At 46.0% G+C, this 27187-nt stretch overlaps 1 protein-coding gene across 5 annotated transcripts in view; it reads right to left on the bottom strand.

The window, feature by feature from the left end:
* The window catches only part of GBF1 (golgi brefeldin A resistant guanine nucleotide exchange factor 1), a 167906-nt gene that overhangs the window by 49913 nt on the left and 90806 nt on the right, over positions 1 to 27187 (bottom strand). For 3 of the 5 annotated variants that reach the window (XM_078859624.1, XM_078859625.1, XM_078859623.1), the window contains exons 8-20: positions 25631 to 25685; positions 21555 to 21590; positions 18904 to 19213; positions 17827 to 18194; positions 17415 to 17631; positions 16259 to 16482; positions 12810 to 12908; positions 10985 to 11179; positions 8876 to 9041; positions 6852 to 6998; positions 4490 to 4578; positions 3080 to 3282; positions 1397 to 1520 (exon numbers count right to left, since the gene is read on the bottom strand). In XM_078859624.1, coding sequence (XP_078715750.1) covers positions 1397 to 1520; positions 3080 to 3282; positions 4490 to 4578; positions 6852 to 6998; positions 8876 to 9041; positions 10985 to 11179; positions 12810 to 12908; positions 16259 to 16482; positions 17415 to 17631; positions 17827 to 18194; positions 18904 to 19213; positions 21555 to 21590; positions 25631 to 25685 — 2233 coding nt within the window. The remainder of the gene's footprint in view (positions 1 to 1396; positions 1521 to 3079; positions 3283 to 4489; positions 4579 to 6851; positions 6999 to 8875; positions 9042 to 10984; positions 11180 to 12809; positions 12909 to 16258; positions 16483 to 17414; positions 17632 to 17826; positions 18195 to 18903; positions 19214 to 21554; positions 21591 to 25630; positions 25686 to 27187) is intronic. The other 2 variants (XM_078859627.1, XM_078859626.1) reach the window with 1 other exon arrangement.

Here is a 27187-nt window from a genome sequence, read left to right on the forward strand (position 1 = left end):
AGTTCACTGCTTTAGCCCACCGGTGTGTTGAAGCCACAACATTTACAATTTGAGTACGACGTTTCGCTGGTAATTGCATCCAGCATCATCGGGCAATTCGCCATTCTGGCGCCATTCTGGCGAATTGCCCGATGATGCTGGATGCAATTACCAGCGAAACGTCGTACTCAAATTGTAAATGTTGTGGCTTCAACACACCGGTGGGCTAAAGCAGTGAACTATTTGTCTTTTGTCAACGTGACACATTTTTACTGATTGGCCGTGTCGGGTGGTGGAGGGTTACGACACATTTATAAATAACGCGATCTAAACCCAAAAACGTTGATTATGAATAAAGAGTTTAAAAAAAAAATACCATCACATACCTGTCAACCCACACGGTTCACCCATATTCTTGAATCAGGGAAATTGAGTTCAGGTCCATACGGCGTACAGCCGTTTCAATACGGGCATTTTTAAAAAAATTTGTGTCTATTTGTTTGTGTTTCTCCCTTGTCATGGGATTTGGTAGGATGAACGTTGCACGGGGTGACGAATAACATCTGAATTGGTCTGTGATAAGGTAGGCCCTGGATAAGGGGTTTACAAGGCTGCCATCATGATTTACTGTCTCCGGTGACATCCCTGCATCGACGTCTTTAAAATTATGGATGCAACGATGCATCTACAAACGTGAATTACAATCGATTCATAGCTAATTCTACGCGCTTCAATAGTGCAAATAACAATCAATTCATTCCCATTCATGCAAATTGCATGCACATTTTATTCTAGCCATATATATACCCAAGGAATATTCAACCATTCCAATGAGACAGTACAAACGGGAAACAATACACAACAGGAAAAAGTCATACATTCTTGATTCAAGTTGTGGTTCCAAATCATGATAATCCATAAAGCTCATGGGAGGAGTGCATCGTTAAGACACTGAATATATAACTGTACAGGAGTTGCACCATTAGACTGCTATAATGACACACTTGACCGTGACTTTATAGTTTCTATTCTAATTTATAAATATACAAGCTATTAAATACATGAAAATTATCTCATCACTTTATCTCATCACCGTATCTCATAACTGTATCTCATCACATTCTCGCATGACATTCTCTCTCATCGTTTTATAGCATCACTTTATCTTGCTCTCTCGATGCAGTCGTGTGGAGTTGCAGATGCAATTAGCAGAAAGCCAAAAATCGCAGGCAGCAAGTTCGTGCATAACGAGGAGGATACTCTCAAGTATTTGTTTTTTTCCTAGTTTACAAACGGCAGGCACTGCACACCGCAGTTGTACGCGCCCTCGCCGCAGAGTTCACACGGCGCCGCGGAAGAAGTTACGGGGGGGGGGGGGGGAAGTTCACCGGCGCTGCAAAGGGGCCAGGACACTCACATGCCACTGGTCGGTGAAGGCCTCCAGCAGACGGTGAATAACGGGGGCCTCCCCGGACAGACGGAACGCCTCCAGGTAGAGGCGAAGACTCTCGTCAATACGCAGCGTCTCAAACGTGAACGTCCTGCGGCCAAAACGTACGGGAAGGTTGGTTCGTGCGGGTGCGTGCGCGCCACAGACACACCGCCGATTGAGCGCGGCAGGCCACGAAGGTTGCGAAAGAAGTTCAACATACGTACACGTAAATATGTACACTGACACACGTGCAACGATTCCCCATTGAGCTTCACATACCGACGAGGTAAAAAGCTGTTCACGAGCACTGGCTAAGGCTGGCTCGGCACAAGAGGTCGAGGTGTGGACGAGCACGACGCAACCCACTACAGTCTCCAGTGCTTGTGTCAGAGGTCGGAATCGGGTACCCGATACCCATACCCTACCCGATACCCGGCTACCCGTACCCGGCCGGGTACGGGTACCCGTTTGCGACCCTGGTGCGGCCGGGTGCGGGTAGGCCGTGAGTCACTGGTGAGTAACCGTTTGTCACTCATTTCCTAACGTCTTGTCTCTTCTCACAACTCAAGTTCCTAGAATCAACCCACCCGCGCCTGCAACATGGCTTCATCCCAGAAGTCGCAATCGGGTACCCGATACCCGTACCCTACCCGATACCCGGCTACCCGTACCCGGCCGGGTACGGGTACCCATTTGCGACCCTGGTGCGGCCGGGTACGTGTAAGGAATCAAAACCCGTTTGCGACCTCTGGCTTGTGTTAACCACACCACCACGACAGCAGGTAGTCATTTGGGGCTGAATATACCCAAAAAAGGACCAGGCTAAAGTTCAGAAACCAAATGGAAATGTGCACGTGGCATGAAACTCCAATCCAGATTTGCACAAATAAATGCAGCCTAGTTTGAATTCGCCTAATTTGAGTGCAGAACCAAATTGTGATTATTTTGTGTGCGGCCACTGGTGACGGGACTGAAACTGTCAACTCACTACATCTAAGAACCCGATTTTATCACAGGCGCCTGCCCAGATTTGAACCAGGTATCTTAGCGGTGCCAGCCTCAGTACTCTGACCTCTAAGCCAGCCTCGAATCAAGAATCCACACAGAGGCAATGCATCAACCTGTGGAGGGGGAGGTGAATGGATACGAGCCAAAATATGACCGAACATCAATAAACAAACAAATAAAAAAAATTAACCCGTAAAAACAAAGTTTTTCACTATAAATCATTTATATGCGTGGCGGCTAGAGTCCTCTCGTCCTCTGGCTTGAGATGGCTGCCACCTATGGGTCAGATGATTGCCTGCCACCATTAAGCAATTGGTAATTAAATATAAAAAAAAAATTCCTAAAAAGTGTAAAGTTATGCAAAAAAATTTTCACGAAAATAAATTGTCACGGACAACGAGTCTGTGTGCAAAATGTCAGCTCGATTGGATCACGGGAAGTGGGTTAAAAAACGACCGAAAGATTTGCACGGTCGTAAGCGCGCAAGCAAGCAAGCAAGCACGCAAGCAAGCAAGCGAACTTAATTTAAAGGATTAAAAAATGACCCATGCTACACATTTCCGCACGCCCTGCATTACACGACGCTACCCATCCTAGCCCGGCGTGTCCCTCGCGAGTGGTGCCCGAGGACGGGTGTAAACGGGGAGGCGGGCGACTGACTTGACGAAGGCGCTGAGTAGCTCTTTGTGCTTCCTGTCGCTGACGAACTCGCCGATCATCTTCTTGTCGAGGCGTGGGTTGTCGCGCAGCCAGCGGGCCACCTCCGTGCAGTCCATAGGCGTCGCGAGCAGCTTGTTCTCCTGCAGGAACTCGATGCCCGTCTTGGGCTTCACGTTGAACTTCTCCGTGCCTTTCATCAGCAGCTGCGGGGAAGAAACGCGGCGTGCGTGGGTGTCAATGTGCGTACGTACGTAGGTACGCGCGGCATGTGAATTAAAAGGCTTGTGCTGTTTAATGGCGATGTCATCCCTTTGTCCGGTATGTATGTATGCTGAACTTATTTTGCACCGTACGTAGCCACCCGTGCGAATCGGAGGTGGGGGGGAAGGACAACAAAACAAAAGTAAAGCTTAGCCAGGTCTCGGGATGCTTTTTCAGGCCGTTTTTGCATTTGGGAGGAAACCGGGGGAGTCAGAGAAAGTCCATGCATTCACTGAAAGGTTGACACAGATGGGTTTGCGGGCAACTTTTGCTGAACTCTTATCTCCTGGCCAACTCGGAGGCCGGCGTGTTTTGGGAGTTTCACAAATCTCCCAGTAATCCATCAGCCCTCGCCTCCCAAGCGCTGGATCACGTGCGTGTGTCACGACACTTGGTTCACACTTCATAGGTCTCTCGAACAAGCACTGCTAAGCTAAAGCAGGCTCAGGACACGTTTAGATACCAAACCATACTGGTATCCTTTCGCTGGGAGCACAATGTTGGTGAAGAGGATCATGCCGGTAGTGCACTAACGGCTATAACGTAGCTCCAATAAACACATTATTGTAAATGAGCTGGAGAATTTTCAGTGGCACGGAATACCCAGTGATATCAGACTCATAATTCATGCATTTATTACTCATTCATATTTCGTGACTTGCTTAGCATATTCTATATTTTTGCCCGCCTATCGTTTTTTGCATTCTATGCCTTTGTAACTTGCTGACCCGCCCATACTGGACATCTGTGAAAAAGAGCTGCAAAACTCATCGGATTTCTCCAGTAGAAATAAAGATTCTTATTCCGATTCTGATATCCCATTCACAAAATATTAGGTCAGTCTTTAGTTTTTCCCAGTCAGGGACAAGTGTCTTCCGTGCAACTACCTTTGGTAATTACATACGAGTCGGTGGGTAATGTAAATATACTTTGACGTTTTTTTTTATAATGGAGATAGTCGTTCAATGCATACAACAATAGAAGGACTGTCTGGAGATATCTACCGAATTCCAAAAGGGACGGTCAGTGAGCTCATACGGCAAGACAACAAAAATGCGTTTTCCCAAGTTTACGCGATAGATCAAGCACGGTTTCGTAATTTTTTGTGGTTTAAAAAGCATATGGTGCATTGTCGAATGTCGAGTGTACCTTCTTCTTCGTCTTTATTTGAGCAAGTTCCTGAGGAGTGGGCAGGCAGGAAGAAAATCTCGCTGGCTTCTTCGGAGGTTTCTTATCAGCTGGGCAAACAAAATCGTCCAAACGTGAAAGAGAAGAACGCGTCAATAGCATCGATGACAGCTATGGTTGCTCATGGTCTGAGGTTAGTGGAGCACACGAATGACAGGCAGCACCTGCTATGCCAACACGGCAGTTATGCTGCATGAACGGGTCAATCAGCGACCTATTACAACGAATATGTTCATTTTCAGTAGAGATGACCGGCGCAGGCTAGCTACGACTGGTAACCACAACTGCAGTGAAATGAGACACAACCGTTTTCAGATGCTTGATAACGTAACACTTTGCTGGTCTTTAAATGTCAGCGTATAGTTACAGTAAGTTACAAACACAGTCATGTGATCACTAATACTCGCAATAATAAATCATACCTCACGTGTACTCAGTGAAGCAATGCAGACTACATAGGCTCTTACGTGAAGCAAAAGAGCCTTATTTGTAAAATAAGGGGCTCTCATTTGGAACACAAGGGTGCGTTTCTATTATGCTGACGAAGAGCACCACAACTTGGGTATTTTAACATTCCACCCATCTGTAATACTCCACAAAACGGGGGAGCGCGGTGCATGAGCGGGAACTTAGTGAGCGAGACACGGAGTGCTAAGCGGCGAAGGGCAAAATCAAAGGGAGCTACGCATCTCTTCATCCTCACAAGAGTTCTTGAAAGGGCACCTCACGCCCCGCGACTCGGGGTTTAACGTTCACAATCAGGGGGCTGGCCACCAAGCTCCCTCGCGCGCACAATACAGCAGCAGGACCAGAGGCAATTAAAATGCGGAGGGAGCATCTGCATAAAATAATACCCTGGCCCTGTTTAAATAGCACATAATTCACTCTGGCAGATAAATCAGGGCTTTATTTAACAATCCACTGGATTTAATCTTCAAAAACGAAATTACTGCACAGCACGAGGAGGTCCATATGCAGCTGGTATTTCACAAAAGGCCCCAGATATTTAATCACAGCCCAATGTCTGCTGTCCATGCATTCATTTTAAACCTACGCCGACACCAACAATGACAATTAAAACCTACGGGCAGATACACACACACACACACTTGTGCGCATCTGTACATGTGCGCACGCAAACACACACACACACGCATACAAGCACACTTCCCTACTGGTGTGTGTGGCAGCAGCAGCAGCATGACAAGTCTGTTTAATTTGAAGCTTTAGGGATTTGCTTCTCATCACGGAATTGATTTCCTATTTATGAGTAGGCTTTAATCAAGCATGGTAATTTAACGAATTCAAGATATTCGCATTTATTTTATATTGATGCACCACAATGCTGCACCGATACAGCCCTTGGTAAAATAAAAAATAAATCCCCAATGTCCTGCTGCTATTATTTCTTTCCAGACACAAAAGTCATCATGCTAAACTGACTGAACTGGAGCAATAAATATAAGCACGGAACAGACACAAACATTCAATAATTATAACAAGTGTTCTTGCTTAGGAATTTTGTTATGAAGCAGATGTATGTATTATTTCAAGCTGGAAACGAGCAGTACTCCATAATGTGGTTTAGTCTCCAAGTAAAAAAATATCTACTGACGCAAAGTTAGGATGAAAATGGCATAAGCGGCACTTCCTTTGACAATATTAATTCTGGTCAAGAATGGTTTGATCAAGACCTAAGCTCGTTCCTGAAATACAAAAAGTTTAATCTCGTGGTCAATTTCCATCACATTGTTCATTCTACATACTGAAAGACTGGATTTTAAAATATGTATATTTTAAAAACACAAATACAGTAGTTCTACATTAAAATGTTTAAATATCTCAAATAACAAAAATAAATACTTTCTAATATTGACCCAACATAGCTAGTTTGGCTAAACATTGAATCTTTGTGCACTACCTACAGGCAAAATAAAATGAGACTGCCTTTTAGTAAATTCCAACACCTACAATCAAGGCATACATTTTAATAAGTGTGGCAGCAATGCACACAAAACGATGAATCCATCACCACCTCCACAGCTTGGCAAACAACACTTCCTACCAAAACGTAAAATTTACACCATGCTAAGTTATGAATGTCAAACCGTAAATTGTGGGCACCACGGGAACTGTAGGATTCCAACGGCAATAACGCACAATCATGCACAGTGTCAACAAGCAGCCTTGTAAGGTCAAACAGCTTTACTCGTTACGATGTGCAGGAAAACACGTGCCGGCTTGTTTTATGGTGTCCGGGGGACAAGCAGGGCCTACGACCCCTTATCAGAACAAGACGTTACCAGACGAGCGGCTTGCTTACGTTTGCTAGCGTCCGTGGGAGTGTGAGCGGCGGACTTCATCCTGGAGGCCATGAGGTGGCCACTGGTTGGGGGTTGCGGCGTGCCGGTGACCTCCTTTCTCTCGGCGTTCGCCACGAACGTCTCCAAGTCTCCGCACGGCTTCCCGGCTGTGAGGAATGAGCAGCAGCGTAACGTGATCATTTACTACTGTGGTTTTTTTATGATTACAAATTATTAGAAATAATTGTAATGTTTTATTGACGCTGGAAATCTCACTCTAAACTCTCTTTTCAGGAAGAGTTCCACTCGGCACGCTTGACCAATTTTCATTTTATTAAAAGAATTCTGCACTTGGGAGTTTATAATTTGGCACGATAGGTTGCATTCACACAAATGAAGTCCTTGGAAATGTTGTAGGTTTTTAGCAATGCTTCTATTAGTTGATTAAAATCGGGTTTAATGTTCACGATACACGTGTGTTGGGAAGCATCAGAATTTTTTTTATCAATAAATATAAATAATGTAAATTCTATTAAATTACATCCTAAAATGTACAATTATCTTCATTCTACAAACTCATGGTAAAACAAGAGAAAGGAAAAACATGAATCAATAGAAACACCATAAAGATAACTTTTGTATGAAATCGTGACTCTGAATCATGAGTTACTGGGAGGGATTGAATATTTACATGGCTCCTGTTTTTCATCTTCTTGCACCAATTCAACGCGATGTACCATTGCACCTATATTTATCCCAGGTCTGCACTCTAAGAAATGTGTTGCCTCAAGGAGCTCTCAAGCTGGATTAAATTAAAAAGAGTTTACAAGCAAGCTCATGGTGAAACTCAGTCCAAGGGGCATAACGCAGCTAAACTCAGCTGAATTCCACTCAGAACAAGATAAAGTCCACTCACTATTTACTTTGGTATTATATATATTTACGCCTGCTATGTTTCAATCATAATTATTCAACATGTCCCCTTTAAAAATCACAGTATCCAGATTCATATCCTATCAACAACCTCCAACTAGATGACAAATCGAGCATTTTTTTTCAAGAAAGGATTTAGATAAAACCCTTCTCAAAAATGAATAAACTTCAAGAGAGTTCTGCATTGATCCAGATACCAAGCGCACACATAAATTAATAACTAAATGCCTGTGTGTATTTATCAAACGCTGGAAATATATTGCCTTGGATTTCCGTGATATTTTTTGTCATTGAGGCTCTCCAAAAGAATCTTTCAATAATCTTGCAGCTGTGCATGTCTGTGTGTGTGGGCACAAGAACTTTTGCACGTGCGCGCATCTGTACGAATCTCCGCGTATTAAAATGTGCGCACGTGTGCATGCATGCTTTGCGGTCCGTGCGGGGCTTTTGTGTCTGGTCTGTCTAGAAGTAAATTAACGAAAACCTTTTCTTTTGAAGTCGGTTGAAAGTGAAAGTTAAATATTCAATAAAAAAAAATGAAAACCACAGCATCGTGCTTCGTGTAATAAAATTGCCACCGATGTTGACATGGCCGGTTGCTAAGACAACAATGACAACTTCCAATATTCCTGAATGAGTGACAAATCCAGGGAAAATTTGGGCCTACTTCAGTTGAATTTTGCAATCGATGAGTCATTACAGTCCCTGTCTTACTGTTGTACATTTACTTTTATCGCTATACCACAAGCACTGCAACTCAAGGAATTGATGCCTTAATACTTCCACCCACCCTAAGAACTCTACCGGATTAACTGTTTTTTCTTATCCACACTGTGTTCAACCATGATAATAAACGACATGATACATCTCTTTCTTTCCTTATGCAGCTTGGCTGTAGAACTCACTCCAATAAACTAATTTCTCAAATTCCTATAACCTTGCTCAATTCAAGACATGTGTTAATCCTTTTCTAAAAAAACTATCAGTGATGCTTGTAGTTTCCGGCCATTTCATATTCCAGGACCTAAAATTAAATCAATAAACAACACACCACAAAGCATTCTAAAATTACGACAATCCCCGTTCCACGAGGCCTTCCCGTGGTCCCTACCGGCGTCTGTGGCGCTGGGCTCTGGTAGTTCCCCAGCCTTGGCTGCGGCGCTGCTGCTGGTGGCACGGGGCTGGCAGTGCGCCTCGATGCTGTTGATGACCGTCAGCAGCGCCTCCAGCGACAGCAGGTGCGTCGTGTACAGCTGCCCCGTGATCGGGAACGCGTTCTGCACGCAAGCAAAACAAAGACCCCAACTTCGTTAGTGTTGGCAAGCGTTGATTTCATGTGCAACACCGTTTTTGTCTGGTGAAAATAAATTGGCATTGACGAGATTGCACGGGTCGCGCTCCAAGTCCTTGGAGACCCGTGAGCCTTGTGGTTTAACAACGCCATGGGATGCTGCACCACATATTTTGTTGTAGGTTACATTTTACTTTGTTGAAGATACAAACAGCTCAATTTTAGGTCTCGCTCTACTGGATATCAATGGGGTGTCGAAGTACGGATTTACAAAACCTCCACCAAAATCACACGGCAGCAGCTTTGAGCGTGCGTAAGGAGCATTTTAAAAACCTGTTCCACAAAATAAAACAGCTCCATACGTGGCGCAGCACCAACACTTATCCATGTCTTTTGTTAACTTGGATTTTTTGTTGTACTATGGGATGCAACTTGGTGAGATGCTATAGCGATGGGGTCGTTAAAAAAAATGAAGCGGTCTAAGAACACAGTAGCAAACTCAGTGGTATAGGACAAAATCAAAACGTAATAAAATGAACAAGTTATGGGCCACTGTAATTTCTCATCTTGGCAATAAAACTTTGGCATATTTATGCACGCATTTAATTTGGCTTGATACATTCACCAGCTTGTATCTGCTTGGGTCATGCTGACCACTTCGCAAACACGAGCAGCGGAATGGAACGTGAATGGGACGGGTTTTTTTTGCAATACTGCTGATTCTGAGCACAACCCCATCTGCACCGAGCCAAAGGCGCATCTGGCAGGTGAGCCAGCAGAACACTTGGCGATTCACCACAGACACGTGATGCACCATCACGCCAACGCTGTGAGTGTCACGTGTTCATTGCCTTGACATGACAAACTGGCTGTGTCGGGTGGTGGCGGGTTTAACGCCACATTTATATTTACGCAATCTAACCCAAACAAAAACGTCTATTATGAACAAGTAACCTTGTTCAAGGGAGACATTCCCTCAAATAAGTGACTCTTAACAAACTTATTAGTACTGTTTGGTGAAGAATAAAAAATGTATAACACGCTACAGCTTGTTAAATATTCAATATTCTAATGGGAAATAAGATTCTAATACAACAACGATATTATGGATGACAAACTGTCCACGTAAAAAAAGCATTGGTCCTGGGTTCTTGAAAAAGAAAAAAAGCAACGGTTCTGGATGTTCCACAATCAAGCCGATGTGATCAAGCAAAAGTCGTTAGTAAAATTAACTGGGTCTAACGTACACATTGAAAAGAAATGAGCACGTTAAATCAATGACGACTGCACGTACCCACAACTAGAGCTGTGACATAGATGAGTGCAGCACTGAGTAGGGACACCAAGCAAGAGGCTATTGATGATGGACAATGCTAATTAATGCTCACTACAAAATGCAATCCTAAAGAACTCGCAGAAAAACTCTTCAGAGTGAATGTGGTGAGGTTAAGGTCGCCAGATGATTGGCAGACTGAAATAATAAATGTAATGGGACTTAAACTTACAACATTTTAATCAGCGAGTTGCACTGAGTGCAGGGCACAAATATCAACGACGCAATTGCATGCATGCTGAATTTCTTTCGCACAGTACGTAGCCAACCGTGCCAATCGGCGGTGTGGGGGGCAGCTGCCTAGTTATTCTACATCGGAAATCCGTGGTGCGTGAGCACAACAGTAACAACAAAAATTAAACATCGATATGAATAACTTATCTCGTGGCATGGTACCGATGAGCACAATTGGAATCAAACTGCGTAACAGAAGCAGATGCCACCTGAATGATCGACAAGTGAAGAACTAGGAACGCATCAAAATTTATTTCAAGAGACACATCCTTATCCAGCAGCGGCGGAGACGCCCAGCGGCAACTGTGGCGGCAGAGCCGGACACAGGCGGGCCCTGCTCCCGGACATCCAGGAGACCTCACCTTGGACAGGAGCTTGGTGAGCTCCTCAAAGAGGTTGGAGCAGTAGAAGTCGCAGTCGTAGTTGATGTAGAGCTCTGTGACGAGGCCCGGGATGCGCCAGAGCTGCACCACGGCTTCCAGAGCCATCTCCTTCATCTCGTACGGCAGCCGCGGGCTCTCCGACGTGATCACGTCCATCAGCTTCTTCAGGTACATCTGCACGCGGCGCACCGGCGACTGATGTGACTCCACGTGGAACTCGCACGCAAAAAATTAACCCGTAAAAACAAAGTTTTTCACTATAAATCCTTTATATGCCTGGCATCGCTTTTATTTTATTATTCATTTCTGTTTTTCTTGAGTAAGAGTTTCATTTTTTATCACATTGGTATTTTAAATGCAATATGAAATTTTTGTTTTCCTAAAAAGTGGAAAATTTGGAAAAAAAATGTTGTGCAAAATGTCAGCTCGATTGGATCACGGGAAGTGGGTTAAAAAACGACCGAAAGATTTGCACGGTCGTAAGCGCGCAAGCAAGCAAGCAAGTGAACTTAATATAAAGGATTTAAAAAGTGTTCCCGTGAAAGCTGCTTCCGGGAAATTGCTCTCTAAAGCGGGGACGATGCACTGCTCTGTGAGAGTTCACAATGAGTTTGAGTTGATTTGAGTTGTCACATATGCATGCTGAATTTCTTTCGCACAGTACGTAGTCAACCGTGCCAATCGGAGGTGTGGAGGGCAGCTGCCTAGTTATTCTACATCGGAAATTCGTGGTGCGTGAGCACAGCAGTAACAACAAAAACAAAAGATTACAAATAAAACATCGATATGAATAACTGATCTCGTGACATGGTACCGATGAGCACAATTGGAATCAAACTGCGTAACGGAAGCAGATGCCACCTGAACGATCGACAAGTGAAGAACTAGGAACGCATCAAATGGAAAAAATTAAACGAGAAAATGATGCATGCTGACTTGGGTACATCTCTCCCCCGTCTTCTAGAATGTCCAGTTGGTTGCCTTCACTTGGCTTTTTCCATAAAAGGCTGAAGGCAGGTAGGTTATTGCTACCCGTAGTGATTCTATACACACGCCAAATATAAAGATAAGTCTACTTTTAATTTTCAAAGTAGTTTTTTTTTATAATAACGATAATCCGTCCGCCCACATTCTAGCAATGCACGTTGCACAATTTGCGAGGTGTGAACTTGAGCGCTGCGCGAGGCTGCGCGCGTTCGTACGTGACGGGAGGGGGGGGAGGTCGCTCGTTTTTTCCCTTCTCTACCATAAATCACTTGACATGGAGACATTTTAAAAAGGCTTTTTTCTAAGAACTCGTTAGCGATATTGATTCGGTCATCCAGCAGGCACAACTTGAGGTTAGCCACTGTTCGGAACAACGCACTTGTGAGGATTTGTTTGTCAGGAATCTGTCCGATAAACAATAACTCTGAGCCCAGAATTCACAACGCTGTTCAGTGTGGGTTGATGGCTATACAGAGATACAAATGTCACTGACGGTAGTAGCATTTTCCTAGAGGGGAAAACTACAGATAACAAAAGGTGAAACAAAAATTAGTCTTATAATAAGCTTTGCCAAAACTGAAATACTTTTAGAAATATCACATACAAGATAACAATATAGGAACGTAACCGAACAAGCAAGGAGTAAGACACAATAGAGGTTGGATTTAAATTGACAATCGGGTGTCCGCGGAGCATCTGTGCCCCCTCCCTTCGTCACGAGATATGTACTTTGTACTGCGCTCATGTTGTACCATCATAAAAACAATACAAAAAAATGTACAATCGGGTGGGTGGTCAGAAAAATATGTGCCTTTACCTCCAACTGGAACTTGAGATGCTCTCTCATGCTCTCAAAGAGGAGCAGGCAGACTCGGAGGGAGGCTGCAAACAGCCCCAGCCTCTCCATGCCCAGAAGCTGCACGACACGCACGCACACACACAAAGACAAAGATCCCCCGTATAGCCTTAACAGACTGTTGGGGCAAGTGCTGCTAATGGGTAACACCTATGAAGGCCAGTACGACGCACAAGGGGGCGAGTGGGGCCAGCACCACGCCCGGCCGCCTTTGTCTCCCCTTGTGGCGATGTTTAGACCCTGCTCCAGGTACTCATTTGATGCTGAGTCGACCTAGGGGAGGACAAGGGCCGATTCAGATAATCGTCACTGGTGTTGACCGTAAGCGGGAATCGAATTCGGGTCGCTGGGTTCGTAACGCAGCGCGATAATCGCGACAAGACACGCACACTCACACACACGTAGCAGCTCCCGTCAGCACGCATGCTGGAAAATCTGCAGTAGCAGCAGCAGCAGCACCTGAACTGCATGGCTTGTGCCCACACTTTGATCGAGCGTGCTGGGATTGCCGAAAGATTAAAAGAACACGCGCACTGCAAGCGCCGTGTCAACCGCTCGCTCGGGATTACCAACTTTCCCCACTTTTTGCACAATCTTTGGCACGGAATTTTTTTTTATCCCATTTGGTTATCGTGCATTTGCTCTCAGAAACGTCTCGGCACTGCAAAGTTTAGTTTTGAGCCATCTGGGAAATGTCTCGGGCACACTTGCACGCTTCGAGTGAAATATCTCCGCAGAAATGTGAAGCGTCTGGGCCAGTACTTGTTTGATCATTAAAATGCAGCACTGGAAAGAGATGTGTGCCCGATGTTCTGCATCATATTTTTATATTTAACGTTTTCTTTACGCTTTACGTGAACAAATCTATGCTAGCCTTAGCCCATTTTCAGAATTCACACACACTCACACAATATGATGGTCGGCCTTGCACAAGTAAATTAGAATTAACATTATCGTGCGAAAGAATTAATGAATGTAAATCAATTTAGTTTTGGTGTAGCCTTGCGAGCCTTATTTAATTCTTAAAACCGTGCTTAACAGTGCAAACTGCACTTTAATATAAAAATATAATTAAAAATTTCGGTCCTCATATTTGATGAGGGCTTAGTCAGCTAAGTATATATTTAAAGCACATTCACCCCCCCTGCCAGGGATTTCACCAATTGTCATGATTCTGGTTTGCAATTCAATTCGGGAATCAATTATTTTACACCTTGCCATTTAGTCTGTATTGTGAATGATTTGTTTCTGCATTGAGCAGTTCTTTTATCTGGATTATCCAACAAGCAACACTTGTGCAATTTGGACATCCCGATGCGTTTAAAGTGTGCGTAAAATAATCAATTTGAACGATCTTCTTGGTTCTTTCGGTAAAGCCTTCTCGACAGACCTGTTCTCCACCTGAAGACGGCTGCTTGCGTTGTGGCCGAAACGTCGTGAGAATTATTTTATTATGTTTTATTTTTATTATTTTATTATTTCCCTTCTACGTGACTTTACCGAAAGAACCAAGAAGATGAATCCCTGCAGTCACGAAAGCTTTAAATCGAAATTCAATTTCAACGAGTTAAATGACGCATTGCTACGCAGCCGAATGCCTCGAAGGATGACGATACCCTCCGAGTAAGCCCAGCAGAGGGTGCTCCTTGGGAGCTGGCTCTGAGCCCTGGCCAACAGGTGGCAGAGCGGAGAGATCCCACGGGGTTCGAACCTCGTCTGACAACTGCACCACCTGTCACCGTAGCCGGGAGGTCCCCCTCTCACTTGGCTCGGGTTCTTCTGCGAGTTCGACGCTCAACGGCCGATGCCAAAACCGCCAACGGTTAAAAGGGAAACTGCAGAAACAGGATATCTCCACACAGCTGGCTGTCCGCCTGATGATGCTAGTTGGAATTACTGGCGAAACGTCGTACTCAAGATTGTAAATGTTGTGGATTTGGTCTCCAACACACAACCGGTGTGCTGTACTAGTAACAAAGTGGCACGTTCTGTTCACGTGACAACCCTGGCTGTCGGGGGGTGGCGGGTTTAACGATACATTTATATATTCACGCGATCCAACCCAAAAAGAAAAATGGATATTATGGATGATTTTGGTCGAAAGCCTACGTGTTAAACTGACTAAAGCTCGACAAACACGCTCAAAAACATCCAGAAACAACGCAAAGCGAAAGTGTCCGACGCACGGTGTCATCCCAGGCACGCCGCTTTACAACGCTCAGACTAAAAACGCGGCTAATCTCCCGTCCACAATTACCAAATTAATGCGCTAAAACAATGAGTGCAATGTTTTGTCGCTCTGGGAGCAGCTTCCCACCAAGTGTTCTCACACTTATTCCCCCCCACGTAATCCACCTTGCGGTTTTTGCCCAATTTTGGTGGTAGTTTTATGTGCACGCACGCGCCTCGCTTGGCGCAGAGGCCACACACCTGCTGTGTGAAGCGCGGGGGCTGCATCTGGACTGTGGTGGGTGTGTGGGGGGGTGGGGTGTGGCACAGTAGGGGGCGGCTGGTGGCGGCTGCAACAAGGACGCCCGCACAACAGGCCTCTGTTCTTGCCAGGGATGAGCTAATTACTTGGATAGTGCCGATCCGTCACCGCCTCGGCAAATTATCGAAGCCCGCCTGCCAAAAAAGCCGTCCCGCGCTCGCACTAAATTTAAGCATGACGCGCGTAAAACTTTAAAGAGTGTAATTTGAATTTCATGAAGTGGTGGCTGGGACACTGCACAGCCGTAACTTTATTTATTTCGGTTTCCATTCGCCGTGGATTCAAATGGCGACATTTCAGTCGGAGAGTTGGCTTAAAAGCAGACGTTGTGCCTTCTCAGGAAGTTCCCAAGCGGTCCTGGAGTGACCGTGACAATGCCTTTTCCTAAACGCGCTCTTTCTGGCGGAAAAGGCATTCGGCTTGATGCGGCACAAGTTTTGCACGAGAACAGTGGCGACGTGACATTCTGGGCTTTTGGGCCTTCACTCAGCAGCAATTACGAACTACGTAAATATACTCTCCGCCAGCTCTCCACCTGGTTTCCACGCATAAGAGTAACCAGGGGCTTCAAGAGGACCCCCCTTGCACTTGGCGCACATGTCGGTCCGCATGTGCCCAGCTCTCACCTATTTGTATTTGACCAGGTAAGGCCCACTGAGCTATATAGTTCTTTCTCAATAAGTGACCTGGCCACAAATGATGAAGTGGCTTATCACGTGGAAATTTACAGCAGCTTAAGTACTCTAAACGCACGTTTCTAATTGTGGGAGGGAAAAATCGAAGGACTCGGAGAAAAGTCCACACGACCACGGGGAGAGAGACACGCAGACTCCAATTAGACAGCAGGCGTCAGGGTCGGGATCGAACCCATGACCTCCTGTATACCAGGCGAGGTAGTTAACATCTCCTAGCCACCCACCTGGATGAGGTGGCGGCACAGGTCGTCCTGCACCAGTGCCAGCAGCGAGGCGTAGTGCGCCACGCTCTCGTGCGCCGTCTCCATGGCCACGGTGAGCAGCTGCAGCCCCATGTGCACCATGACGTCCGAGTTGTGGCGGTCGTATAGGTTGGTGAGCGACACCAGGAAGCGGAATAGCTCGCGGACGCAGGGCAGGCCGTAGGGCAGCAGCACCGTCGTGCCGCCTGCGTCGCGATCGCCCACGGAGAGAGGGGTAGGGTAGGGGGAGGAACAAGACTCCTCGATGAGTTGACGGTAGTGTGAGTGTGTGTGCTGCTGTTGCTGCGGCTGCTGCTCTGGCTGTCACTAGAGGTCACAGGTGATGGGGGGGCCTCGACTTCCCAAGGCTGCCATGTGACTTAAGAGTGCTGCCCTGGCTGCCCCAAAGACACGCTGGCGATGGACACTGGCTGCCCTGGGGATTGCCCTGGTACTCTTTGGTGCTGCTCTGACTGTCTTTGGGACTCTTTGGTGATGGGTCCTGCCCTTCCAGGACTCAGCAGGCTCTGGTTGCTACGTCCGCCCCCCCCTGCACTTGGCCTCATTGACCCCTAGCTGTGCCGCAGTTCTGCTCACCCCCACCGCCCCTGTGTGTCCCACACCAGCATCCCCCACCCCTTCCCATTTCACCTTCTTCCCTAACATTGTCCGCCACTTATGTAAAGCGTACTGAGAAGTGGTTGGATTTAGATAACATATAAATTGATTAATACTTTAATTTTCGATAGCGTTATTCATGCTAATAGCATTCCATAACACTGTACATTAACTATATACAAGGACCAAATCCCATATACAGCCACTTCCAAGCAAATGAAAACATTACAACCAAGCAAAATGTTTTTTTTATAAAGTGCAGTTTCTGCACAAGAGGCTGGCACAATGAGCAAGCAGCCATTGATCATGATCAGATACAATGCCGCACAAGTTCAAATGCGACCTTAGAGAGGTTGTAACGGGAGCATGACTAGTTAACACGTACAATGTCTCCACGGTCTAATTTAATGTTGCTTTGGTAAATGTTGGCATGGAACAAGTTGGCGTTTCATTGATTAAAATCGACTCTTTTATCCCCGTGGCCACTAACTGAACGGCCCGCGCAGAACATCCATCGCACCGGCGTGGTTCTCCTTGCTGGGGGCGCTCTGTGAGAAGTTGGTGAAGCGAACCCCGCGTGGGTTCACGTAGTCGAGGTCGCGACCCTCGCGCAGGGGCGGCTCGCACGGCGACTCCTGGCCCTCCGAGTCCTCGGGAATCGTTTCCCGAGACAGGAAGTGACCCTTCCCCCCTCCCGAGGTTTCGGCTGCGTCGTCGGGGCATTGCTCGGACACCACCTGCAGGAGAGCGGTCATGCGAAATACACATTGGGCTGGTGGGAAGAAACTGGAATGTCCGGGGACAACTCTCAAAGCTCCGCACAGATTCAAAAATCCATCGCTGTACTTGCCATCTAATGATGGCGATGTGGGCTCATTAGACGACATATTGTTCCCGCTACTTCTGTTGCATGACAGGAGACCAAGACTCACATCTACCGAGGTTCTGTCTTGCTCGAGCATGTCGGCCTCTTGCTGCTGCTCGTGCTCGTGCTGCTGCTCGTGCTGCTGCCCGCGCCCCTCCTCCTCGCCGATCTCACGTGCCCCCGCGTGGTTCTGAAGGCGGCGGTCATCGTCCGCGGCGGCGGAGTTGAGCAGGCACCTGTCGCTGACCAGCACGTCACCGAGGCCGCGGCGCGGCGACGGCGGCGGGTCATCTCGCGACACCTCCTCGCTGCCGCCCCTCCCGCTGTCCATCGCCAAGCTCGCGGGGTCCTCGGACAGCGGGGTGTCCGGCGAGGACGCCTGCTCGCTGTACGCCAGCGACGGGTCGGACGGGCAGCGGGGTAACCCGGCCCCCACTGCGGAGGACGAAAAGTAGAATTAGCGAGAGGGATTGGAACGGGCACACGGCGGGAAGGCAGGAGCAGGAGCGAGACGGCAAGTGGGCGCACAAGAGTTTGCTTTGAAGCTGCACGAAGTAAAACCACACCAACACGTTAACCTTTCGCTAATTAGTAAATAGAAATTACCACTTTTTCTTTAAATCTTAAAAGTCACTTTATTTTTATACCCCGACATGTATTATGAAAATTATAAAAGGAGGAAACAGGAGATACATTTTTTTGAGAGATTATGAATTAAAAAAATACGCTAAGGGATGGAAGATCCTAAAAATTGGCCAATCATCTCTGTTGAAATAAAAATGACGGGTAAAAAATATTAAGATAAAGCCATGACACGTTGCATGTGCCTGATGATTACTAAACAAGCCCCACGTCATAAATTTTGCCGATTAAAACTTTAAATTACATCACCGCTCTCATCGTGTTTACAATCAGGCACATGCAGCGTCTAATGACTTGACTAGTATTTGGACATCTGTGAAACTACTGAACATCTGTGAAAAAGAGCTGTGCAGCTCATCAGATTCCTCCGGTATAATTAATATTCTGATTTGAACAGAAACGATCCGTAAACGCCGACAGAAAACCCTGCCACAGAGCACAATGCAAAACTAAGCGAGCCCCGGTGTTTCCGGCTCTTCGTGATGGGTGGCTGCCCACGTACCGGACTCTTGAGACGACGTGTGGTCTGCGGTGAGCTCGCTCAACGAGTCACAGGCTGGCTGTTCGCTCGGAGACGGCAATCCAGCGTCGCTTAGCGAGCCCTGCGCTTGCTCGCGAGCCCTGGAATCGACGCAGGGTTGCCCGGATGGCAGCCGACTGCTGTTGCTGCTGGCGCTGCCACCGGCGCCTCCTCCTCCCCCGCCGCTCACCTTCCCCGCGGTACCGGCCGCGGCTGCATGGCGCGACGCGCGAGGAGACCGTTTCTGCTTCTTCCACTTCTGGTCGACCATGCCTCCCGCGCGCATCTTGAGCTGCATTTCAGGCAGAGCAGGGTGAGGGCTCACCTTACGATGCCCGTCGTAAATCCACTGCAGCTTATGAGCTAAATATTTGTAACGCTTTCCAACTGAAGTTGAAGGTGTTTATGCATTAGCTCCAATCGTCCGTCTAATACTGGATGTGGCGGAGCACTGTAACTCTTGTAAAGATGGTCCAATGTGAACAAGTTTTGGTATAACGTTGCTAGTAGAGACTTAAGCTATTTAAAACTGGCCAAACTGATCAAAGGGGTGGCAAAAACTTTGTGGCATAAACTACAAAAAAAAGGACAAGAGCCTTTCACACTCACAGCTTCCCATCGGCAACATGTTGAAAAGCGTTACATAATCCATACGTATGAATGTTTTTTTCAAATGTACTTTAAGGTTTGACTGCACTGCAGTTAACTTTTGGAAATCTGACCAGGAACACAGGATGACTGTGACAGCGCACACGTGTTAGTCAAAGCGAGCAGTTAATCACAAAATGTCTTCTTAGTCATAAACTACTCACCAGGGAGGAATACCACAATCATTTTAATTCATAAAAAAAATCAAATACTGCTTATTATTAATGATGAATAGTGGTTGTACATTTTTTTAAAATGTATATTTACTAAAACGAAACATTACAATACAAAATTGTATATTTATAAAGTGTCCAAACACACATGGTTATAAATGCCATGCGGGGGAGTGCTGCGCTGAGAACACATAATTTTAATTTTTTCATATTTATTTTATTTTACCAGGGAAGGCCCACTGAGCTATATGGCTCTTTTTCAGAAGCAACCTGGTCACAAATTATAGCTCAACGAAGTGGCTTATCATGTGGAAATCCATAGCAGCCAAATATTCTAAAACGCATGTTTCTCAACGTGCAGGGAAAAACCGGAGGACCCGGATAAAAAATCCACACGATCACGTGGAGAACATGCAAACTCGAAATATACAGGTATCAGGGTCGGGATTGAACCGACGACCTCCTGCATACCAGTCGAGGGAGTTAGCATCTCGCCACCGCGGCGCCTGGTAATTCACGTTCAAATGTCGCAATAATATTTTAACGCTAATTTTATTTACTCACACACCCATCCCAGTCGCCACACATCACCCCCCCCAAGGGCATCCAGCCGGCTGCCAAGACACAAACGCAGTCACAAGCTGGGGTGGGGGGGGGGGTGAGACACTGATGATTGATTGGAGCTGAGGCCTATTCATCAGCTGTAAGTGTGTGCACCAAATACTGTAACAGGAAGATTACTAAGCGATCAGACCGAGAAAATAGCCCGGGCAGCTGTACGTGCCCCGTGGCAGGGTTAATCCCACTCCAGACAAAAATAAGGGAATATAAATGTTGTATATTCTATATTTCCGTATTGCAAAAATTATTTTGTGTTTGGGGATACTGTATACCTAAAGGTGTTTGCTTGTTTGAACAAAAACTGTGGCTAAATCTTAAAAGTTAAAATATTAAAAGTACTAACACTAACCCACTTCATTTCCCCCAAAAATTATAACCGCAGTATTAAGTGCCCAGCGCATAACGATGCTAACTTTTAACAGCGACATTTAAAATGTTCGTAGTTTTTTTTTAAGTTGCAGCAAATCATCAGCCTGCCTGTTTTTTTTCTGTGGATGTGGCGATGCAGTCACTCAGCGCACTGAACTTTAACCCCTGACCTGTGTGCGGCAAGTGGCATCTAAACCAGTCCAGGGGAAACCCTGTTATTCACGTGCACTGACCAGCATGGTGAAGTATTGCAAAACAACTTCCATAACCAATAGGGGTGGCTTTCATCCAGAAGCAACATTGACAAAAGGATATTTATTATTTATTGTCATACATAATAATAAAGCCAACAAATGACGCAATTGGGTCATGCCCTGACACAAAACATCTCGGATGATACCTTGCACACGAGGGCAAGACGCATCACATCGCCTCGCGTAACTCCGATTACTTTGGAAAGGAACTAAGAGTCTAACCCACCTATTGACAACACTGACGAAGACTGCGCGAGCCTCACAAAGTCTTATTTTTTGTCTAGTCCCCTCACACTGCCCCCCACAGCATGCAAATGTCCTTTCAGGCAGACCACAACATCCACCTCAATTTGGAAAAAAGCCTCTTTCCAGCAAAAAAAACCCCAGTAGTGTTCTATTATTGCACCATGCTGTTTATGTTCCTTAAGCATGCTCATTTAGTTCAGTAAACGAAAACACTTTACGTAATTAAACGGGGGCATTCGTGCCGAATGGAAAGCTGTTAAACGGCTCCACATTAATGTAATTCGAACGCTTTTACGGACGGAGCTTCGGGACAACCTCTTACCTGAACACGTTTATTTTTCCACAACACAGTGTAAGCCTCGAGAGAGAGAGAAAGCAGAGGGGTGGGAAGTGTGTTGGGTTACAGCGCACAGTTAATGCGAGCGGTCCACGTGGCTGTTCAACAGACGCCGCTGCCACCACCGCCACAGAGCCGGGACCGGTTCCGGGTACAGTCACGGCCAACATACACCAAGGGCGCCACAGTTTGTGAGATGTTAACTACATCGCCTGGTATACAAGAGGTCGTGGGTTCGTTCCCGAACCTGACGCATGCTGTACATTTGAAGTTTGCACGTCTCTCTCCCTGTGGTCGAGTGGCTTTTTCTCCGGGTCCTCTCGTTTTTCTCTCCCACATTCAGAAACGTGCATTTAGAGTATTCAAGCTGCTGTAAATCTCCATGTGATAAGTCACTTCGTTGAACTATCATTTGTGGACCGGTCGCTTCTGAAAAAAGTGCTCAACAGCTCAGTGGGCTTTACCTGCTAAAATAAAAAAGGGAGTTCATAGTTAGTTAGCGACGAGATGGCCTACAGCCCTCCGAGGTGCCAGCGGGCAGTGACTATTGGCACGGACAGGCTGCCGCTACGAGTCTGCATTGCGCGTGCTCACTAACGGTACAGCGGTCCATTCTGTGCAATAGTTGGCGATGCTCCTTAAGGTGAATACAAAGATGTACGAGGGCTGTATTGTACATTTTACCCAATGTCACCGTATCCATAACGCATTTGATCAGATTAACAGCAACTGTCTGTTTATTTATCAACAAGTTCTGGTGTAATATTTTAATGTATTGAATTTTCTATGGTGCAACATCACATTATTGTTTTTTGTGATTTGCTTTCCTTCCCTATACCTTGCACTCATACCGTGTCGTCGTATTGTTTCTTGTTGTAACACGACTGGACATCTGCGAAAAAGAGCTTTACACCTCATCGGCTTCCTCCGGTACAAATAAATATTCTGATTATTCTGATGCAGCGTTCTCAACGCAAGAAGCAAGCTACCATCAGCAGCAGTAGCAGCAGCAAGCACACTGCCACACAAACAACCCCTCGAAATACATTTCCTTCCCACACTGTGACCCCCTAAAGAGGGCGGCACGCGTTTGACTGCGGCCAACTACGAATACGGCCAGACCGTGGTCGCTTCAGAAAATGACATCGGGCTGCCTAATCCTACACATTTTGCGCGAGAGCTAATGCGATAATTCCCATTAATTCTCGATTAAAGAGGGCGGCACCCCAGCACGTGCGTGCGCGTCAATGCGCGCCGCCCGACAGCTCTGATTTAGTCATTGGTGCGTCTCGGGCTCCTCGTGACATTTGACGGCGCTTATCCTTAGATCAACCCGTGGGTTATGCCCAGGCAACACCTCTTCGACTCCTTGACTGACTCAATGTCATTCGCCCCCGCCAAGTGTGCCTAACCACTAAGAACACACCCTTTGTTTTTTATTCGCATACCTTACTGCATGAGATTCTCAACCAAAAGGATCAAGTGGCACGATTCAGTGGCTGTATACGCACATGCATACTAACGCCGACATGAACAGCCAGCAAGGGTGTATCCAGTAGACAAGCCCACATCCCTTCACCACAGGGGCTGGTTTCGATTAGTACGGTTGGCTGCGTACGGCGCGAAAGAAGTTCTAGACACATACATTCACGAAGATATACGTGTAGTACAGAAATTGTGATCTCTCTTTTAAAGTGTGTTGGCCTGGCGATGGTTGCCTGGTTATGAGCCGTTAGAAAGAAATCCCCTACGCATGACCTTTGATGAGACATCTTGGGCAATACATATTAATTTGTCCTGCCGAGGTGTGTGGCTGGAAATGCATTGAAGTTAACAGAGCAGCGACATTAGAGACGGTCACTACACTGCGCCAAATGTAGAGTCAGAGCATCTGACAATCATTTGTAAACTTAATTGTGAAAAACGGAAAAAAAACTTTTTGTAATAGAAATGTTACAACGCTAACGAGAAAAAAAAAATGGCCCACTGGCATTGAAAAGAAAAGCATTTCACGGGTTGTGAAATAAACAAGGGACAATGTAAGATGTCAAGCCACGGTTTGAGATATGCAAATTGGAGACTTGCATATCTTCTTTTAGGTATATAGTACCATGGAATTCCTTACCAAAATTAAACTCAATTTTGTTACTTGATTAATACATGAATATAGGACTAAATGAGAGCCATACAATGAAGTGGGTTTTACTTTCTTTAGTTTAGTGCTTCTCATATGTATGCTGTACTAGTAATAATCCCAAGTAAAACTGTATGCCTACTTTTAGAACTCCATAAAATAAACAGTGTTCATAATACTTCCATACCACGTACTTCAATTAAACATTCATGTAAACAAGGACAGTTTAACAAAACAAATACACAATCTTCGACTACATTAGCCCAAGGTATTCTGCAAAAAGAAAAAAAAACCCCAAGGATGATCTGTTTTTCTAAACCGAGTGACATTTGATTAAGCAAATGACTACCATGGACGGTGTGGGCTTGCGTCCCATTTTCCAACGACGGCAGGCACGTCACTGCGGAGTAATCTGACAGCTACCTGGGACCGCAGAGCATTAGAACAAAACTCCAAAGGCTGGCACCAACACTGGCGTTGCTATAAACGCCAAACAGCACTCTGTGGCAATGGGGGGGGGGGGGGGGGGGGCACGCCACCAACGACACCAGCACCGCAGCCACGTGGCTAGCCGGTCCCCGCGCATAACCCCCCTCTGTGCCATTAGGGACCAACAGGGATGGCCACAAACGTGAATGCGGAAAGGACAGGAAAACCCTTTACCACGAGCTGATGCAGAGCCCCCGTGTCAACATCCTGCACACACCACCTGTGTGGATCTGTGCGAGCTAAATGACAACCTTAGGTCTTGGCTACGATTTTAGAGCAACACGCTATGCTGATGATTGACCAGTCCAATAGGAGCCAAAAGCCCTCTTTGCTGGGAAAAAAAAACACTCATCCACTCTGCCTTAGAGTGACCCCTAGTGACAAACTTCAGAGTGCTACATTCCACTGACTGAAGCTATTCTGGACTTTGCCGAGCTGGATTTCAATTAAATATCACATTAAAGTCCAGGTTTCTGCATTTAATTTGAGTACCAAACTTCGTAGTGTGAATATTGAGTAACGAGCACGTTGTCACTGGTTTTGGCGTCGGTGTTGAGACTTTAGTCTGAAGATTATTGCTGTAATCCCAGAGTCGAGGGAGTAGAGCACACATGTTGAGTTTATTGGCATATTTGTATTCTTTTTTTGCTTTAATCAAAGGCTCTATTTTATTACATGGAGAAAATAAATTAAAACTAATTTACTGCTTGTTTCTGTCTCGTAATACGTGTGTCATTTGTAAAATTGGACTTCACTTTTCAAACTTGATTAACTCAATTTGTAATTAATAAGTGGGCATTAAAAGAATCCAAGTCCAACATTTCTCAAATTTCGATCATGTCAATTAATGTTTGAGGTCATGAGCTGGCTTTCTGGTTTTTATTGGATGACAATCAGATAACCGTGAAGAAATGCGTCCCATACGTTTCCACCCTCTTGGCATTACTGCGCAGTCCTTGCAGTAATGAATACAGGGAAGAGCAAAGCACGTTTCAAGTTAAGAGCACGTGTATGGGAAGGTATTATGAGGAGGAGAGGCATGGCCCAGTCATGAACCCAGCGCAAGGAATTCGTGCAAGAGTCAGCATCGCAGTGAAGAGAAAACTACGGGCTGCCAGGAAGTGAAAATGACACGGGGGGTGTGTGCATCTGCTACTCCATGTGCAACGGGGTTTCGAAGGAAATTCAACCACCGCAACACTTGTGCGGGGAAATCCACTAAAGCGGCAGAGGAAAATCCTCTCCAAATGCTAACGTGGATTAAACACGGTCGAGTATTGTCTCATCGTTATTCAACAAGTCTGTGACGCACCCTCTGAATGGGTTTTTTTTTAATATGCGTCGCAAATGAAAACCACCAGCAAATGATTCTTTGAGAGCTGGAAATAACAAAAAAAATGCGAGAAATAATGGAAATTAAGTAACTGCTTTCAAATACCTTTTTCATGTTTGTGACAATGAAGCTCTTGCTCTCCTCCTTAAACTCTGGTAACCTGAAAAAAACAAAGGCGGCAGTGGATGTTAAAGAGAAGCGTGTGGCAGTCTCACACATTCACAACCACAGCGTGATCCCAGCGGAATCGGAGTGACACGTTAAGTGCGCGACGCTGAACTAATTTCACAGAAAAACCAACACCTTACATACACCCATGTCATTTGGCTCGCATGGTTGGCTACGCACGGCACGAAAGAAGTTCAACATACATCATAGTTAAACAAAAATCTATATTAATTTCTGCGTATTGCACTTGCCTTGCGCATACCATCTCATACTATGTCAGCAACGATTTATTTTAATTGTTAAATGATCATGTTTATGTTTTTCGGGTGAAAATATTTGATCTCATAATGCTACAACTTGTCATGTAATAGCGATTTAACTGGGTAAGTTTGCGCTTAAGACGTAGCTGTTGTTCTTGTCAATCCCCCTTTCAGCCTGTAATGACCAAAATAACGGTGCAGAGCAGTCGACTTTTTCATGTTAGAGCCTAGCAGAAACATGGGCCACAGGCCAGGGTTAAGTGCAGGAATTTTTTCAAAAGCTTTTGCACCATTGCCTTCAAATCTCCTCATTAAACCTGAAGCATACAATGCAGGATAACGCAGGATTTGTTTTTAATTCAGCCAACACGTGGAGGTTCTGCCGCTGAAATGTAAGGATTTTCAGGAGAGGATTTTTCCCAATCTTGCCCCCGTGTTTGCCTCTAACCTGCTCGGGCCCGCCACACTGCTTCCCTGTAATCCCCCGCCTTTCTGCCGACCTAGGAACTAATCATTTCTAATGCGGCCGTGTGGGCCCACGCTGCGCCGGCAGCTAATACTACATAATGCCAGCTTCTCTACTAAACCTGGGGGGCGGGGCGGGGGGGGGGTCCTGGCTGACAGGAGCCATTCCGGAGCCAGCAGGAACGGCGAGTCGCTGCGAGCTGCCGCCCGGGGTGCGTGCGTGGTGTGTGCGCGCTGCTCATTGCATGCGAGAGAGAGAGGCCCCACGTTTTTTAATTAGGCCATCCCCGTGCAGCACCGCTGATGGCTTTGTTGGCACGTTCCGAGGGATCACACAGAATAATGATTATGTGCTATTTCTGTTCATGTGGATTTGTTGACTACTTGGCCTCCTCCCCGCCTGCTGCCCCCACCCCACGCCCCGCCGACTTTCTTCCTGCGTAACAATCTGAGAGGGGGGGGGGTTAAAGACGCGTGCGCCATCAATGCAGTGCGGCCACGGTGCTGGGTGCAAAGCAGTGGCTGGTCTGCCGGCAGATGGGTTTGTTTGCGATCATGACGATGCATTAACTACGGCTCGGGAGTTTCGTTTTCATTTTGTGTACGCTTATGTATTAATTTACTGCAGGCATTAAAAGTGATCAAGTAAAGACAATATTTACATTATGGTGATATTGCTGTGATGGACATAGTGCACAGTAAATTACCTCTCATGAAACTATAGGCTATTATAATATACAAGTGAAAGGAAATACATTCAAAATGAACA

This window comes from Lampetra fluviatilis, chromosome 9 (assembly GCF_964198595.1).
Source record: "Lampetra fluviatilis chromosome 9, kcLamFluv1.1, whole genome shotgun sequence".
NCBI classification, from domain to species: domain Eukaryota; kingdom Metazoa; phylum Chordata; class Hyperoartia; order Petromyzontiformes; family Petromyzontidae; genus Lampetra; species Lampetra fluviatilis.